General features: G+C 59.1%; 1 protein-coding gene across 1 annotated transcript in view; it reads left to right on the top strand.

Moving 5' to 3' along the window:
- CSMD1 (CUB and Sushi multiple domains 1) overlaps positions 1-18418 on the top strand; it is a gene marked incomplete at its 5' end in the record, with an annotated part of 654679 nt that overhangs the window by 599966 nt on the left and 36295 nt on the right. The window contains 6 exons of the mRNA XM_081082235.1: positions 659-772; positions 4636-4824; positions 6947-7093; positions 7989-8177; positions 10252-10437; positions 14185-14379. Coding sequence (XP_080938361.1) covers positions 659-772; positions 4636-4824; positions 6947-7093; positions 7989-8177; positions 10252-10437; positions 14185-14379 — 1020 coding nt within the window. The remainder of the gene's footprint in view (positions 1-658; positions 773-4635; positions 4825-6946; positions 7094-7988; positions 8178-10251; positions 10438-14184; positions 14380-18418) is intronic.

Below are 18418 nucleotides of genomic sequence, written 5' to 3' on the forward strand. Positions count from 1 at the left end.
CCGTCTTGTCTGTGGTGACGCCGTGTCTCAGACCCGGTCCAACGCGGGAACTCCGTTCTCCTACTCAGATAACAGTCAAGGGCGCCCTGTGCCCATCAGGCCAGGTCCTCTCGGGAAGCCGAGAATCCCAGCGTCCAGTTCCCGTGCCTGCCCCGTGGCCCTCGAGGAGGAGGAGGACCGGGACAGTGGCCGGGAGTGGACGCCGCCCGTCACATCCGCCCTGACGCTGCTTGAGTGTCAGGCCGCGTTTCTATGAAGGAGGCACTGAAAGGGGGGTGTTTTGTCGACAACGAGGCTGGGCCTGGCTGGTTTGGGGTAGAACATCGGTCTGTGGACTAAAGGGCCCCAGGCTCCATTCCCAGTCAGGGCACATGCATGGGTTGCAGGCTTCATCCCCAGTGGGGGGCGTGCAGGAGGCAGCCGATCCATCATCCTCTCTCATCATGGATGCTTCTATCTCTCTCTCCCTCTCCCTTCCTCTCTGAAATCATAAAAACATATTTAACAAATAGAAACAGATAGAAAAGAGGATGGGCGTTGGCCGGACGGACATGGTTTGCCCGCTGACGTCGCTGGTTAGGTCAGCGCCTGTGTGTGAGGCGCCCACACTCTGGGCGTCGCGGAGGCCAGTTTCCGAGTGTCGTGTGGACTCTTGCAGGGGACTCCGTGCGGTACCTCTGCCACCCCGGCTACACGCTGTCGGGCTCGGACACACTCACCTGCAAGCTCGGCGCCCAGCTGCAGTTCCAGGGCTCGCTCCCCACGTGCGAAGGTACGTGAGCGAGGCCACGCGTCCGTGTCCCACGTGGAACACACTCCCTGCGTGGGGGCTTCCGTGTGTGGGTCTGACCTTGCCCCTCCTCCTTGCCCTGAGCCCCTGCAGTCACGGTCCCCGCGCACAGACACCGCCCCGGCCTCTCCTGGCGCCAGAACCGAAAACCACAGCAGCCAAGAGGTCTCGCTGCCCCCAGCAGGGCATGGGGGAGGGGGAGGTTTCAAACATACAGCAGCGCTGAAAGAAGTAAAGTGAGCCCTGAACGCCAGGCCCGGGTGCCGCCGCCCGTGTCCACCGGGAATCCGTGTCCCGCGTCCCGTGTCCCTGTTCCCTTCCACCCGTCTCCTCCTCTCGCTGAGATTGCTGGCGCATTTCCAGGCTGATGGGAGCAGCGCTCCGCGTCCCTGTCCTCCCGCCGTGGGTCCACGGCCAGCTGGGGCTGACCATTTGTTTCTGTGACGTCAGTGAACGCACCCGTTTCTCTCTATGACAGGCCTTTAAAGGCGTGGGCAAACACAGGGGCAGAGACAACACACCAGCAGAGCGAGGGCTGAGGCCGAATCGATGGGTTCAGGGGGTGTGGATATCATCAGATCACGTTCACAATGTCCTTTAAAAGACACCACGCGCAAGTGTCGCAGGAAGAAGGGGGACTTGGAACAATGTAAATAAGTGAAAGGGCCCGACACCTGCGGGAGAAGTGCTGCTCTGCCGGCCCAGGCGCTGGCTGGCCCGGGGGCTCCGCTGGTGGGAGCGGCATCCCGCACACCAAAAGGTTTCGGGTTCGACCCCCAGTTCAGGCTTGTAGGAAAGGCAACCAATCTCTCTCTCTCTCTTTCTCTCTCTCTCTCTCCCTCCCCCTTCCCGTCGCTCTCTCTCTCCCCGCCTTCCTCTATCTCTAAAAAAAAAAAAAAAAAAAAAAAAAGTTAAGCCCTGGCTGGTTTGGCTCAGTGGATAGAGCATCAGCCTGCGGACTGAAGGGTCCCAAGTTCGATTCCGGTCAAGGGCACATGCCCGGGTTGCGGGCTCCATCCCAGTGGGGCGTGCAGGAGGCAGCCGATCCATGATTCTCTTATCATGGATGTTTCTCTCTCTCTCCCTCTCCCTTCCTCTCTGAAATCAATAAAAATGTATTTTTTAAAAATGCAAAAAACCAAAAAGCTCAGCTAAAGTAAATTGTATTTTACGATTTCACATCAGGGGGCACATGGGTCCCTTTACGGAACGGAGGCTCCTTTCAGGCCACGGAGACTGGGCTCCTGGGGGACCCTGCACCTGAGGGCCCAGGTTCGGGGGAGCCGGGTCTCAGCCCGGACAGCTCCTCGGCCTCCGGCAAGTCCCGAGGCCAAGCCCGAGTGAGGGACCACCTCCCTGTGGGTGTCTGGGATTGGCCTGGCCATGCAGGGGTCATGTGTGACCTCTCCTGTGCGTGTCCTGTGAGGTTAGGATCTCCCCTGTGACAGCCCCCGGCCCCGGGGTGCAGCGGTGCTGAGTGCAAGGCCGCCCTTGAACAGAGGCCCTCAGTGTCTGCTGCCTCTGCTCATTCATCGCAAGCGCACCAGCACCCTCACCCGAGAGGCAGGTGCTCACCATCCGACAGCATCTGGCAGGGCTGCTGCTAACAAACCGCGCGAACTTAGAGGATTCTGAGGACAGGTTCACTTCCAAATTGTGCGGACGTGCGAGCCGTGGGGCGTGGGAAACCCCGGGCGAGCAGAGAGCAGCCCTTGGCCACTCTCCCCCTTCAGTGCCCGTGGGACAGGCGGGTGTGGGGGCGGGTACATCCACCCCCGCCTCCCCCTCCCCTGGACATGGGGTCCCTGGGGGCACTGAGGCAGGAGACGGAGGCGTCATTTTCTTGGGAAAACCAGTCGGGGCGCCTTCCAGCAGCCACAGTGACCTTGAGGGCATTTCCCCAAGGTGTGGGGTCAGGTGTCAAACGCGCTTTTAATAGAAAAGCTAACGGGATTCTTCACATTTCAATCCCGACAGAGGCAGCCATCTGTCTCGCATAGCGGACCCTGAGCAAACCTGCTTCCCATGGTGAGAGGAGGCGTCCCTGTTCGTTCAGGGACGACTTCAAAGACAGAGAAGCGCCTTCATGCTGTTGTCCCCCCCCAAGTCCGGCCTCGTTTAAATCTGAGTGAGATCAGTCCACACGGACCCAGGGGCAGAGCAAATGGACGCCTCACTTGTGGCCACGTGCCCTGAGTGGCTTCGCTGTCACACACATTTTGGGGCAGCGTCTGCCGGCAAGACGGGCTCTGTGGACACGCCCAAGGTCCCTGCCCTCTGCCCTCTGCCCTCTGCCCCGAGCAGGGCGCCCAGCTCCGGCTCTCCTGTCCCGTTCAGCAGGCGTCTCTGGGAGGAGCGGGGAGGTGGCCAGGCTGTGCTTCCCAACGCGCCTTGTTCAAAGGGAGCTCGAGCTCAGGTGCCCGGACCCGGGACTGACCCCGACGGCGCCCTCTCGCTGTGGGGTGGGCGTCACTGGGCTCGCGGGGGCTGGTCCCCCAGGACATTGTCGGCGAAGAATCGCCTGGGCCCCGAGCTGCCTGGGAAGACCCCCAGCCCCTCAGGCGCTCGCTGTGGCCTGGCCTCTGGGCGGGAGGGGGGGGCCCTGGGAGCACAGGTGGCAGGTGGGTCCTGGGGGCCGAGCGCCCTCTGCGGGGGGTGTGACCTGGTTGCACACTTGTCTTCATTTAGACCCGAATGGAGGCCAGGAGGCCTGACACCAGCAGGCAGTGGCTTTGGGATCTCTCACACCCGCGGGCCCTGCGGCTGGACCCAGTCCTGACCCTCGCCCGGGAGACCCCAGGGACGGCCTCCAGTCCCTCAGGCCAGGGCCCCTACTTACTTATTTATTCTTATTTATTTTTAATTTAAAAATGTGTTTTCATTGATTTCAGAGAGGGAGAGGGAGGGAGAGATAGAGACCTCCATGATGAGAGAGAATCATAGACTGGCTGCCTCCTGCACGCCCCACACTGGGGATCGAGCCCACAACCCCGGCATGTGCCCTGACCAGGAATCAAACCATGACCTCCTGGTTCATAGGTCGACGCTCAGCCCCTGAGCCACGTTGGCCAGCGAGGTCTCGCTTTTTAGTTGAGGGGGGAAGCGTGGGATGCTGGGTGGGCCCCCCATACCTGCCCTGGGTTAGGGTGTGGGGGTTCAGTCTCCATGAGGGAGACAGCAAGGCAGTCGCTGCTCCCACGTCACTCCGGCTCCACTCCAGGGCAGGTGGGCAGGGCTGGACTTCCGGTCCACCTGGCCCAGGTAAAGAGGACTCCCCGGCTCAGTATTTCCTCTCCATTTGGCAACTGCGTCAGATTTGGCAGCCCGGGGTCGGGTCGATGACTTGGCCGCCTTGAGCCTGGAGTTAAATAGGACCTGTGCACCCTCCTCCTGCCATCGCCCTTCTTCCTGTCTATCATCTGCCCATGTCATCTAAGCGCCCTGCGTGTCAGCATATGTCATACATGTACAGTTCTCTTACATGTTGTACATATATGATTCTCTTAGTGCCACACGTGCATCATTCTCTTGCATGTCATACGTGAACCATTATCTTACGTCATATATGTATCATTCTCTTATATGCCACACATATGTGATTATATTGTAGGTCATGTGTGCATCATTCTCTTACGTGTCATACGTGCGTCATTCTGTCCTGGGTGGCAGGGCGATGTTACAGTGTCACTATTGTCGGTCAGGGCCGGTCCCCTGCCGTGTGCCCCGCCTTCCGTGGGTCAGAGCGCAGTGGGAACACCTCTCCCTCCCTGGCCTCGCACACGCAGGGAGGACGATGACCCACTGAGCGTTCCCTTTGTTAAGGAGAACTTTCCGTCCCTCCTCAGCCCAGTGCCCGGCCAACGAGGTCCGCACGGAGTCCTCGGGGGTCATCCTGAGCCCGGGTTACCCCGGCAACTACTTCAACTCGCAGACCTGCTCCTGGACCATCCGCGTGGAGCCGCGCTACAACATCACGCTCTTCGTGGACAGCTTCCAGAGCGAGAAGCAGTTCGATGCCCTGGAGGTGTTTGACGGTACGTTCCTCCTCGTGGCTCCCGGGCGCTCACCTCTGCCTGGTGTGCCAGCAGCACCCTCGCCAGGCTGTTCTCTCACAAGAACGTGATCTATGACCGAGTGAAACTACACGCCCCCGGACAGGCAGTGAGCTCCTCTCGCACTGTGCAGTCTCGGACCCAGTGCCCGTAAACCATGCACATCTGTCAGCGTCCCAGCTGTCACCCAGTCAGAAACCTGGCGATACGCCGGCGATGTGCCGACGACGCTGTGGCCGTTCTCCACGCGGGGATCCAGGGCAGAGGCCCTCGCGCAGCTCCTCCTTTCTCGCTAAGAAGTATATTCATTCAGAAGATCTTTCAGGAAGTTTAAGATTTCGGAAATAAAGGTGCTCGATTCTATGTAAATGACGATTTCACTAGAAATATATAAGTATAATGGCTCACAGATTTCTAGATGATAAATGCTGCAGGAGTCTTCAATAAACAGTTTTTTAAATTAGTCTTATATATTTTTATAGAATTCTAATAAACTTCTTAAAAATCCTCACCTGAGGACATGCATTTCATTGATTCAAAAGGGAGAAGGAGAGAGAGAGAGAGAGAGAGAGAGAGAGAGAGAGAGAGAGAGAGAAACATCAATCGGTTGCCTCCCACGCGCACCCAGACCTGGGATCAAGCCCACAGCCTGGGCATGTGCCCTGATCGGGAATACACTGTGACCCCCTCAGTGTAAGGGCTGATACCCTAACCATTTAGCTACCCTGGCCAGGGCTCTATTAGTCTTTTTTTTATTGATTTTTATTACTTTGTTTTTTTTATTTTTTTAAATTGATTTTTAGAGTGAGAGGAAGAGAGAGGGATAGAGAGATAGAAACACTGAAAGAGAAACATCATTAATCTGCTGCCTCCTGCACACCCCTCACTGGGGATTGAGCCCACAACCAGGTCGGGAATCGAACCCGCGACCTCTCGGTTCCTGGGTTGATGCTCAGCCACTGAGCCACGCCGGCCGGGCTAGCAGACATTTTAGTAGAACAGTGCGATGCTTGGGATGAAAGTGTGGCTGAATCGTCAATTTGGACTGAAACCGATGTTAATAATTTTATCATACCCCAGGAAATTAGACCAACATAGAATTATGCTGCACATAATAATAGGGTTTTCACATGTTCTGAAAAATTTGTCATTACGTTCTGGTAAATAATCAATTCAGTGAACATAAATTTACTGTAATTGATTCCGAGTCATTCTATGGGTGTTCATATGCCTTTTACTGGCTGATGAACAGTAATAACCGAATTGCTCAGATGGATGGATAGCTCATGAATTAACGTATGAATTGCCAAGATGAAGTGCTAAGTTGGAAATTAAATTTACACGCATACACATAGAAACGAGTATTTCCATTTTCAGAGGTGTTTCCTTAAGTGTGCAGTAGTCCCCCCTTATCCACCTTTTCAATTACCCACCGACAACTGTGGTCCAAACATATTAAATGGAAAATTCTAGAAACGGTTGGTAAGTTTTAAGTTGCGCTCTGCTCCGAGTGGCGTGATGGAATCTCAGGGTCCTCCTCAGTCCCCGGGATGTGAGCGTCCTCTGCCCAGCATCTCCCTGTGGCCCAGCCTCCCTGCCGGCGACCAGCCCTGGTCCTGGGGTCTCGGGCTACGCCCCATCACCTTCGTTCACTTAATGACGGTCCCGCAGCGCCAGGCGGTGAAGCTGCGGTTCAGGGGTGCCAGCGAGGAGCCGGGGTCCTCCCTGCAAGCGGAAAGGGGGAAGTACAGGAAAAGCATAGGAATGCGGGTCCGGCACTGTCCGTGGTCTCGGGGCCCACGGGGCTGTGTGTGGGGCACCCCGGGACTGCTGCTGTAAAGCTGGGCTTCCTGTGATTCAGTGGGGGGGTGTGGCGAGCACCCCCTGGAATTGCTCCGGGGGCCGTGCCTTCGCATCGGGGAGGCACCTCTGCTGTTGTCACCGGGAATGTTCCCTCCGCCTCAGGAGGGACCACTCTGTGTGGAACGTGTAGAGCCCAGTGGGACACGGATGTCAGCACCCGTGTGTGCGGCCGTGTTCAGCCGTGTTCGGCAGGCGCCGTGTTCGGCAGGTGCGTGTCAGCGTCTGTGTGTCCGTTTCGCAGGCTCGTCCGGGCAGAGCCCGCTGCTGGTGGTGCTGAGCGGGAACCACACGGAGCAGGCGCGCTTCACCAGCAGCGGCAGCCAGCTGTTCCTGCGCTGGTCCACCGACCACGCCACCAGCAAGAAGGGCTTCAAGATCCGCTACTCAGGTGAGCGGGAGACGGCAGCTGCGTGGACAGGGCTCTCCACACAAGTGATCACGTTCCGTTCCAATTACACAGCCCGGCTGGCGGCTCAGGGGCTGAGCGCCCATCTGTGAGCCAGGAGGTCACGGTTCCATTCCCGGTCAGGGCGTGTGCCCAAGGTTTCGGGCTCCATCCCCAGTAGGGGGCGTGCAGGAGGCAGCGGATCCGTGATTCCCTCTCATCATTGATGTTTCTCGCTCTCTCCCTCTCCCTTCCTCTCTGAAATCCATAAATATATTAAAAGGAAAAGAAATAGGTAGACAGAAGCCTGATTTTTGAAGATAAATAGTAAACTTGGATAGAAATGATGTGATGGGAATGCTCTGAGTGACGTCTCCAAATGAATTTAGGGAAAATAAACTGCCTGTGGGTTAACGATTTAAAACGATGTTGCTCACATCCTAAACCATTGAGCCCCGTATCATGGAAAGCAAAGACATTTCCCCAAAGATAAAATTCTACCCATTAACCTTAAGCTAAGAGCACCAACAGGAAGATATGGTCACGATGCTGTTAACTTCACAAGTCATCCTGTGGTGAGAGCAGGTGTCCTTTCCTCAGAAACCGCCCACGGGCCCTCCGTGGGGGGCGGCCCCTCTGTGACCCCCCCCACAGTGAGTGCGGTTCCTGCTCCCCGCGTGCTCTGGGCACACGTGTTGGGGGTACGTTTCAGAGCCAGTTACACACTGCAACTGTTTTCTTGTTATTCAAACAGCAGAGCTGTCCTGACACCCTCGGAGCAGGGAGATGGCGGCTCACTTACACTTGTCTGTCTGTCTGTGTGTCTGTCTGTCTGTGTGTCTGTCTGCATGTCTGTGTCTGTCTGTCTGTCTGCGTGTGTGCTTCTGTCTGCCTGCAGCCCCTTACTGCAGCCTGACCCACACGCCCAGGAACGGCGGCGTCTTGAACAGGACTGTGGGGGCGCTGGGCAGCACGGTGCACTACGCCTGCCAGCCCGGGCACCGCCTGGTGGGCCGCGGCAACGCCACGTGCACCCGGAACCCCGTGGGCATGTTCCAGTGGGACGCCCTCCCGCCGCTGTGCCAGGGTAAGACGGGGTCCCTCCCCTCCGGCCCCCTCACTGCGATCGCGCTGACAGGGACGGAGCCGGGGCTGGGCTGACAGGGGAGGCACCTGAGCGGGCCCAGAAGCGCAGGTCAGCTCTGGGCGGCCGTGCACAGTCCCGGCCTTTGTGCGGCTTCATCGCCCCCCGTCTGGAGCCGGAGGGCGGCGGGCAGTCGCAGGCCGGAGGTCATCCTAACACCCACTGTCGTTCATTGCAGGCTGAACAGTGCGTTTGCTCATTTAGGTTCAAAGTACGATTTTTACAGTTGAAGTCATTTAAAAAGCCAACTCCGAATGCTAACTTCCCTTCTTTTAGGTTAAAACTCATTCTGGGAGCCGTATGCTGTGGATTCGTTTTCTTTTGGTGGCTCACATCTACAGCTTGTTAAAGTCGATTTCAATATTTTACGCCTTTTTTTGTATTTTTTTCTGTCAAACACATAAAAGCCAGATTTTCAAAGGCGGCATTTTAATTTTTAATTGAGGTCTTTGAAGTCATGAAGTGTTCAGAGTTTTGTCTGATTGAGGTTTATATTCGTAAGGAGATGTGTTGGCCTTTGAAAGCTGATTATGATTTATAAATAGAGCCTCCCACTGGTTTCCCTCTCTCTCCTTCCTGGGATGCGAGCTTTTCTGGCTGCACAGGGGCCAGTGGCAGACATGGATCTCCCTCAGAGCTCCGCCCCCTGGCTCAGGGCTCACACACACTCCACCCCCCACCCCCGCCCCCCGAGAAACCCTCTGTAATGTCGGGGCTCACACAGGGCCAGTGCGCTTGTTCCACTAGGAATGGTGATGCTTTTTCTTTAAAACAGAAGTAAATTTTCTTTCAAAAGAAAAAACGCTTTTCATTTCCTTTAAACATTTTGTCGCTCTCCGCCTGTGACCAAGCGCTGACGGCTCGGGCAGCCGTGGGCCGTGTCTTGGGCCTGGGACTGAGGTTTAAATGCCCGGTGGGAGCATCTCGGATGCGGGCGGATGAAGGGTCCCCGGTGTGGTCCTCCCGGGGCTTCCTGGGCAGAGGTGCCCTGCCCTGCTCGTGGCTCCCTCATGGACCTTGTAGCCATTTCACCTGAGAGTTTATTTATTTACTACTCATTCATTCATTCATTCATTCATTCTTTTTAAGGGAGCCCCAGGTGCATGCTGACAGAGTAGGAGAGGTGTTATTATTGATCTTTAGAGAGGGAGGAAGAGAGGGGGAAAGAAACATCGATGAGAGAGGGAAGCACTGATTGGCTGCCTCCTGCACACTCCCTCACCCCCTGACCATGCACCCTGACTGGGATCAAACCAGCGGCCTTTGGGTGCATGGGAGGGTGCCCGACCACGGAGCTCCATGGGCCAGGCCCGGAGACCGCGCCTGTGCCTCGCAGACAGGGCGCGGCCGGAGCTGGGGTCTGAGGAGAGAAGTGCTCTGTGTAGTTCTGCCCGTGGCAGCAGCGTTTCCTCGCCGGCCTTCGCCATCAGAGTGATGGGCCCTGACCTCTGGCCCAGCTCCTGGCCCCGTGTCCCCCTCAAATCCCCTGTAGCTCAGCCCCAGACCCAGCCCCCGGGCAGGTGACTTATAAAATAATAGAGGTTATGATCGAGGATGCACTGTAGCTCGCTGTTGGTCTTTAATAGAACTTGTAGGAACGTGAGTCCCGGGGACGGGGGTGGGGGTTGGGGGGAGGCTCTGGGGAGGGGGTGTGTGTGCAGCGAATAAGAAGGAGGATTTGGAGCCCTGAGGCGGGACCGCTCAGTGCGAGGAGTCCGCACCACGACGGGTTCTGTGACTGGAAGATGCTATGCTGTCCCTTTTCCCGATGTTAAGTGAAGGGGGTGTGCTCTCGTTCGTCTGATAGAGCGCGTGGGTGGGTTACAGGGCCACAGCCGTCAGCTTAGTCCTGGAAAGCAGCCCTGGGGCGTGTTATTCTGATCGGGGTCTCGTTGTTTCTCATCAACCCCGATGTCCCTGGGCGCTCCGGCCTGTGCTATGCGTGTGCAGTACGTTAGAGACAGAAATGCCAGCAGCGCTGACGCCCGGTGACTGACCGCCTTGCCTCCCTCCCCAGCCGTGTCCTGCGGCATCCCCGAGGCCCCGGGGAACGGCTCCTTCGCGGGGAACGAGTTCACCTTGGGCAGTAAAGTCACCTACGAGTGTGACGAGGGCTTCACGCTCGAAGGCAGCCAGCGAGCCACGGCCGTGTGCCAGGAAGACGGGTCCTGGAGCCACGGAGGGACGCCGCCTGCCTGCAAGCGTGAGTGGGGCCGGGTGCCCGTGGGGGGCTCCTGGGAGGGGCTTCCCTGCGAGGGTCCAGCTCCAGCCGCAGGGGTGAGCACCTGTCACTGCATCGGGGTCACAGCCCACGTTCCCCAGAGAAACACACATTCCCCACACAAACCCACGTCCCACACGCACCCACGTCCGCACACGCGCCCACATCCACACACACCCACGTCCCACACACACCCACGTCCACACGCGCCCAATTCCCACACGCGCCCACGTCCCACATGCGCCCACGTCCCACACGCGCCCACGTCCACACACGCGCCCATGTCCACACACACCCACGTCCCACACACACCCACGTCCACACACGCCCACGTCCCACGTCCCACACGCGCCCACGTCCCACACGCGCCCACGTCCCACACGCGCCCACGTCTGCACACGCGCCCACGTCCGCACACGCGCCCACGTCCCACACGCGCCCACGTCCGCACACGCGCCCACGTCCCACACGCGCCCACGTCCCACACACACACACACACGTCCCACACCCACACCCACGTCCCACACGCGCCCACATCCACACACGCGCCCACGTCCACACACGCGCCCACGTCCACACACGCGCCCACGTCCCACACGCGCCCACGTCCGCACACGCGCCCACATCCGCACACGCGTCCATGTCCCACACGCGCCCACGTCCCACACACACCTGTGATGATGAGAATGAGCCTTGCGGGGCTGGACGTGGTAGGTGTGACCTGTCGGTGCCTCGGTGCCTGGACCGGGTGGGTCGGCCACAGAACCGAGTTGGCTGCCACTGAGTGTGGAGTCATGGAATTGAGAGGAAACTGAGCCCCGCCGGTGTTGCTCAGTGGTTGAGCATTGACCTATGAACCAGGAGGTCAGGGTTCGATTCCCAGTCAGGGCACATGCCTGGGTTGTGGGTTCCATCCCCAGTGGGGGGCGTGCAGGAGGCAGCTGATCCATGATTCTCTCTCATCACTGATATTTCTATCTCCCTCTCCCTCTCTTTTCCTCTCTGAAATGAACAAAAATATATTTTAAAAAATTGAAAGATAGGGACGGAGGAAGGAATAGAAGGAAAAATAACAATTAAATATTTGTAAAAATGTTAAAAAAAAAAAAAGAAAAAGCAGAAACCGCACCGTGACCCCGGCAGCTGCACCTAAGGAAACGCTGAAGCGTCCTCAGGTCTGCATCCTCCGCCTCCTCAGTCCCCTTGGACTTCGGGTCTTTGATGTCCGGCAGCTCCGCGTGCAGCCGAGCTGGTGCCCGTGACATGGCCCCTCCCGGGAATCAAACCCTGACCTCCTGGTTCATAGGTCAGTGCTCAACCACTGAGCCACGCTAGCCGGGCCACACACACTTTTATAAACACGTGGCCGTGGCGCCTGCTTTAAGTCAGGCATGACTGACACGCAGAAAAAGTGAAAGGGCAGCACTGTTTGCAGGGAGAGAATGGGGGGGGGGGGCCTTGCAAGGAGGGAGAGGCAAGCAGACACAAAAGGGAGAATCCGATCATGCAGCGCAGGCCCTGAAGGGGGGCGAGTCAGGAAGAATGGGGGGCCATTGCTGTAGACACCAGCGGCTCCCGGAAACCCCGATTCCGTCGTCTAAGCCAACAGCCGTCCTCTGGGCAGGAGTAGGGTTTGTGGGAAATCGTTTAGGTGACGAGCAACAATCACGTGGGTGCCAGAAGCGCGCTTTCGGGCCTGAAGTGAATCTTACCCGACGCGTGTCCTGGGATGGGGGCGTCGTGGGTTTACTAAAGACTTTTCAGAAATGGCGGCTGTGCCTGGAACTCTGAGGGGTTCTGGCTGGAGGAAAATCGTATTTATATGAGTAGGTAAAACGCTAGGATCGCCGTATGAATTTCAGATAACGGTTTTATCTAAAAAACACCTACTAGAGAGATTTGGGATGACTTTTAAATGTACAAATGCTCTTCCCATTTTAAACCTCGATAGTATTAGAATACGAAAAGACCTATATTTTTCAGTTTATTTGCACAAAATACTGGTAAATTACGGAGAGAAGATTAAATGCGAGTTTTGTAACGTTTCGAATATGCCTGATTCGATTTTAATGAGCTTGAATAGAATTTTAAAAGTAAAATGTATTTCTTTGTATCCTGTAAAAACTTAGGGCGTCTCCAGCCAACTCTTCCAGGCCCAATAATTAACCAATCGGGTCAGTTTTGTGGGTGGTTGACTGTGCTGTTAACTCACATGTAGAGAAATGGGGCTCTGGGGCCTGATTGTGCGATAGCCGTTTTAAACACGATCGCACTTTCAGAAAATACGAATCCTCGCATCCACGGGACGGTGCACACACGGTGTTGTCAGCGTCTGTGCAAATCCCTTTCAGTTGATGCTGGTGGTGACGCAGTGGCACTAGGAGGGCTACTGTCATTACTGCTGTCATCGCTGCTGGGGCTCCTGAGTCACCCCCAGAGCCTACCGCCCCCCCCAGAGCCTACCGCCCCCCCAGAGCCTACCGCCCCCACCAGAGCCTACCGCCCGCCCAGAGCCTACCGCCCCCCCAGAGCCTACCGCCCCCCCAGAGCCTACCGCCCCCACCAGAGCCTAGCGCCCCCCCAGAGCCTACCGCCCCCCCAGAGCCTACCGCCCCCCCAGAGCCTACCGCCCCCACCAGAGCCTACCGCCCCCCCAGAGCCTAGCGCCCCCCCAGAGCCTACCGCCCCCACCAGAGCCTACCGCCCCCCCAGAGCCTACCGCCCCCCCAGAGCCTACCGCCCCCCCAGAGCCTACCGCCCGCCCAGAGCCTACCGCCCCCCCAGAGCCTACCGCCCCCCCAGAGCCTACCGCCCCCCAGAGCCTCGGCCTTCATCTCAGAGCGCGAAGAGACGCCTCCTGTGGCACCTGCTACACGTACTCTGCTCGGTGATGGCACCGTGTGCGCGTGACCTTCTCCCACACGGGAATCCCGGGACGGGCAGCCCTTGGCGCAGTGAGGGGCGTGGGGGGGGAGGGCAGCCCATGGCGCAGTGAGGGGCGTGGGGAGGGAGGGCAGCCCTTGGTGCAGTGAGGGACGTGGGGAGGGAGGGCAGCCCTTGGCGCAGTGAGGGGCGTGGGGGGGAGGGCAGCCCTTGGTGCAGTGAGGGGCGTGGGGGGGGAGGGCATCCCATGGCGCAGTGAGGGGCGTGGGGGGGGAGGGCAGCCCATGGCGCAGTGAGGGGCGTGGGGGGGGAGGGCAGCCCATGGCGCAGTGAGGGGCGTGGAGGGGAGGGCAGCCCTTGGTGCAGTGAGGGGCGTGGGGGGGGAGGGCAGCCCATGGCGCAGTGAGGGACGTGGGGAGGGAGGGCAGCCCATGGCACAGTGAGGGGCGTGAACGGGGCGGGGAGGGCATGAGGGCGTCTCATTTTCCAAGAATCGGTGTCCACCTGCTTCCCCGTGGCGCAGGCCCAGCCCGGCTCCCTGGAGGCAGTGAGAGAAATAGGTGAACTGTGTCTCACACGCGTGTTCCCTCACCGGAAGGGCATGTTCCTCTTCACATGACCTGGTGCCCTCGGGCAGGGACTTCCCCTTCCTGGCGGTCTCGCTGCAGGCCTCCCGAGCACGAGCCACGTGAGACCAGCGCGTGACAGTGGGGATAGAGACCCGAGTAATACGTCCTGGCACTGGCTTCCCAGTGAGCGGGCTGGGAAGGAAGGTCTCTCCTCGGAAACGCGGCCCGATCGGCGCCGGGTGGGGGAGTGGTGACGCGGGCTGTGACTCTTTTCCAGCCGTCACGTGCCCCGGCATCGAGGCGCAGCTGGCGGAGCACGTCACCTGGAGGCTGGTGTCGGGGGCCCCGAATGAGTTCGGCGCGCAGGTGGTGCTGAGCTGCAGCCCCGGCCACCACCTGGAGGGCGCCCGGCTGCTGCGGTGCCAGGCCGACGGCACGTGGAGCGCCGGTGAGCAGCGGCCCCGGTGCAGAGGTGAGTCCCAGGCCTGCTCCGGGCCGCCCCGCCCCCCGAGTCAGGACCCCAGGGGCCTGGATCCCACCGAGCAGGGTGGGAACCCTTTTCCCGCCACGGCCGTGTGGATATTTACGGCATCTGCGGGCCCTACGGCATCGCCCGCTTAAAAGTGAGCCTGCTCTGTCCGACCCAGCATTCGATTTACCCTCCCCTGACGCTCTGGCCTTCTCAGGCCCTCGGCGGCCCCCGGACGTCCCCACCCTGCTCTAGCTGAACCCAGTGGCATCCCCTTGCGCTATAATGAAGACGGTGTCTGGCGATGTGACAGACTGAAACACGTGCCTTTCCCTGGCTGACATCAGTTTACTAGCGTCAGAAGGCTCCCATCGGCCAGGGTTTCCGAGCAGCTCGGAAGGGAGCCCAGGTGATGCTAGAGAGACGCTGTCCCCCCGGGGACGGCCCCCACTCTGACGGGAGCTGTGTTCCCCCATCACAGCCGCCTCTCAGGGGCTCATGATGCTCGTAGGCACCAGACAAGCAGGACCTGGAGGTGGTTTCATAATAACTGAGAATAAACAGAAAAACACACACTATCGCTGTTGCTCAGAGCACGACTCGATTCTGACACCCTGGACACAGCCTCCAGCGACTGTCCCCAGGAAGCCCCCTGCACAGAAACCAGTGCAGGCAGGTCAGACTCCGAGTGCAGCTGAGCGAGGGCACCCGGGATGAGCGTGGGAGAGGAGCAGACTCAGGGCTTCCCGTGGCTCCCAATCCCGAGGGCCGTGGGGGCCTCCGATGCCAGCAGCAGGCGCCTGGTGGGCAGCAGGGTCCCCGAGAACGCCGGGGAGCTGGGCGCGGCCGGCTGCCTTGCTTGCGAAGGGGAGGAGCCACTTAGTGAATCCGGCAGAAGCTCCGGTGAGAGGGGCCGCAGCCAGGCCTTCCGCGCACCGGCAAAGGCTGGTCCCCGTCTCCTGCGGGCGGGCTCCCTGCCCGGGCTGCTCTCCTCACTCACGTAGCAGGTAGGGCCAGCGCACCCCTGCCCGCCCGCGGGACCCGGCACCCCGCGGCTGGAGCTAGGCTTCCGCTCCACCGGGCTTTCTTCACCACCCAGGGGGCTCCATGGAGGACGAACTGAACAGGCTGCCCCCACAGTTTCAATAGCCGCCGGGAGGGCAGCGCGGACCAGAGCGGTGAGCCGTCCCGTCCAGCGCCGACCAGGCGCGCCAGGCCTGGGAGGGGGGGTGTCAGACCTCCCGCTGTCCCACACGTTTCTGACCAACCCTGACGTTTGAAACACCGTCCGACGATCCGCAGTGGCGGCAGGTGGGTCTCAGGCATCATGGCTGACGGTGAAGGTCGCGCTGTGTTTGGGAAAAGGCTGGATGAAAGGTTCATGAGAAACTGTGAAAGCTACATCCTGGTCGAATGCATTGACACTTGGCTCAGCAAACACGTTGGCAATATCACCAAATGCCCGGCTGTGACCGGCGAGAGCTCGGCATCCCAGCGGGCGGTGCCCTGTGGACGCCGTCTCCACCCCAGTAACGTCTGCTGGACTCGCTCTAGGGCACAGCGTCCCCGTGCCTGGCGAGCGGCCCGAGCCTGCGGTGGCTGGCCGTGTGCCTGCTTGTCCCCTTCAGATGGAACCGGGGCGTCACATCTGGGAGAAAGGCCGCCTGTTTCCAAGGCTGGTCTACGTGGCATACGCATCCATTTCACTTCCTGATTTCTCTTCATGGGATTCACCAGTAAAGGTTTGCACACATTTCACTCAGGTCTGACCAGGTCCTGAGAGGTTAGTTCCCTGAATGAGCCTGGACACATGCAGGCTCTGCTGTGCCCACTCAGCACACGTGTCCTCTCCATGAGCCCGGACCACGTGCAGACATAGCTGTGAGCACCCAGCACATGTGTCCTCACCACGAGCCCGGACCACATGCAGACACCGCTGTGAGCACCCAGCACATGTGTCCTCACCACGAGCCCGGACCACGTGCAGACACCGCTGTGAGCACCCAGCACACGTGTCCTCTCCATGAGCCCGGACCACGTGCAGACACCGCTGTGGGCACTCAGCACACGTGTCCTCTCCATGAGCCCGGACCACGTGCAGACACCGCTGTGAGCACCCAGCACACGTGTCCTCACCACGAGCCCGGACCACGTGCAGACACCGCTGTGAGCACCCAGCACACGTGTCCTCGCCACGAGCCCGGACCACGTGCAGACACGCCTGTGAGCACTCATCACACGTGTCCTCTCCATGAGCCCGGACCACGTGCAGACACCGCTGTGGGCACTCAGCACACGTGTCCTCTCCATGAGCCCGGACCATGTGCAGGCTCTGCTGTGAGCACCCAGCACACGTGTCCTCGCCACGAGCCCGGACCATGTGCAGGCTCTGCTGTGAGCACCCAGCACACGTGTCCTCGCCACGAGCCCGGACCATGTGCAGGCTCTGCTGTGAGCACCCAGCACACGTGTCCTCGCCACGAGCCCAGACCACGTGCAGACACCGCTGTGAGCACCCAGCACACGTGTCCTCGCCACGAGCCCGGACCATGTGCAGACACCGCTGTGAGCACCCAGCACACGTGTCCTCTCCATGAGCCCGGACCACGTGCAGACACCGCTGTGGGCACTCATCACACGTGTCCTCTCCATGAGCCCGGACCATGTGCAGGCTCTGCTGTGAGCACCCAGCACACGTGTCCTCGCCATGAGCCCGGACCATGTGCAGGCTCTGCTGTGAGCACCCAGCACACATGTCCTCGCCACGAGCCCGGACCATGTGCAGGCTCTGCTGTGAGCACCCAGCACACGTGTCCTCTCATGAGCCTGGACCACGTGCAGACACCGCTGTGAGCACCCAGCACACGTGTCCTCTCATGAGCCCGGACCACGTGCAGACACCGCTGTGAGCACCCAGCACACGTGTCCTCTCCATGAGCCCGGACCATGTGCAGGCTCTGCTGTGAGCACCCAGCACACGTGTCCTCTCATGAGCCCGGACCATGTGCAGGCTCTGCTGTGAGCACCCAGCACACGTGTCCTCTCATGAGCCCAGCACACAACCTGGGGCAGGGCTTGTAGGTGTCGCCCTTTTGACAGGGACTTTTTTCGACAGTAATAAAGGAGTTGTTTATTTTTAAATATAACAATTTTAATTATTTATACACCTAAGAAGGAAGTTTCAAAATACATTCAGCAAAAACGAGTAGAATGGTGTGCCGTGCCAGCACGGCCAAGGCTGAGCCTGAGGAGGGGCAGTGAAGGATTAACGAAGACAGACAAAGAGAATACAGCTGGGGTTGGGTGGATCTTCCTTGCCTGGATGAGGACACAGACCCAGCCTGCAAGCCGATGCTTTATTTTATAGTCTGAGTAAAACAAGGGCAGATGAACACGTCTACAAATGTTCTTGTGTTGACAACACTGGCTGTACCCCCCACAGCCCATTCGCTACTTAGGAAGGAATTAGGGAGGGCTACGAGGTCAGGCTTAATTGTGCTAGGAGAGCTCTGCCCTCCAGGAAGGGACTTGTTTGTGGCCCTGCCCCCGGTCAGCCCGAGGCTTAATCCTATAGCCGCTCCGGCAGAAGGGTAAGGAGAATGGACCGACTTAAAGTCACAGTCACGGAGTTCAGTGCTTCCCCTCAGCAGTGCAGGAAGCAGGTGGGCAGGGCATCAATAAGATGCCGATTTGGAGCACAGCACTGTCGGATTCGACCTCATTGGCATTGACGGGCGGTTCTCCCAGCAAACAACGAAGTACACATGTTCTCTCAGTCCCCATGGAACGTTCTGGAAGAGGGTGGTCACTCTCGGCAAGGGGTCTCCCTCCCTGGACCACAAACAGGAGCTGACTCATCTCCAGACACATCAGCATCAGCGGGACCGGAGGATGTAACAGCCACGCCCTCATCTGTTGTTTATTTCAGGGGTTCTCCCCACAGGAGTCGGGAGTTGGGAGGGAAGTCAGCCCTGATAGGCGCCCCCGGAGACGGGGGAGATTGGCCAGCGTCCCAGCTGGTGACCTGCCCAGCGAGGCTGAG

The sequence above is a fragment of the Myotis nattereri genome (assembly GCF_964212035.1).
Source record: "Myotis nattereri genome assembly, chromosome: 2".
In the NCBI taxonomy this organism is placed as follows: domain Eukaryota; kingdom Metazoa; phylum Chordata; class Mammalia; order Chiroptera; family Vespertilionidae; genus Myotis; species Myotis nattereri.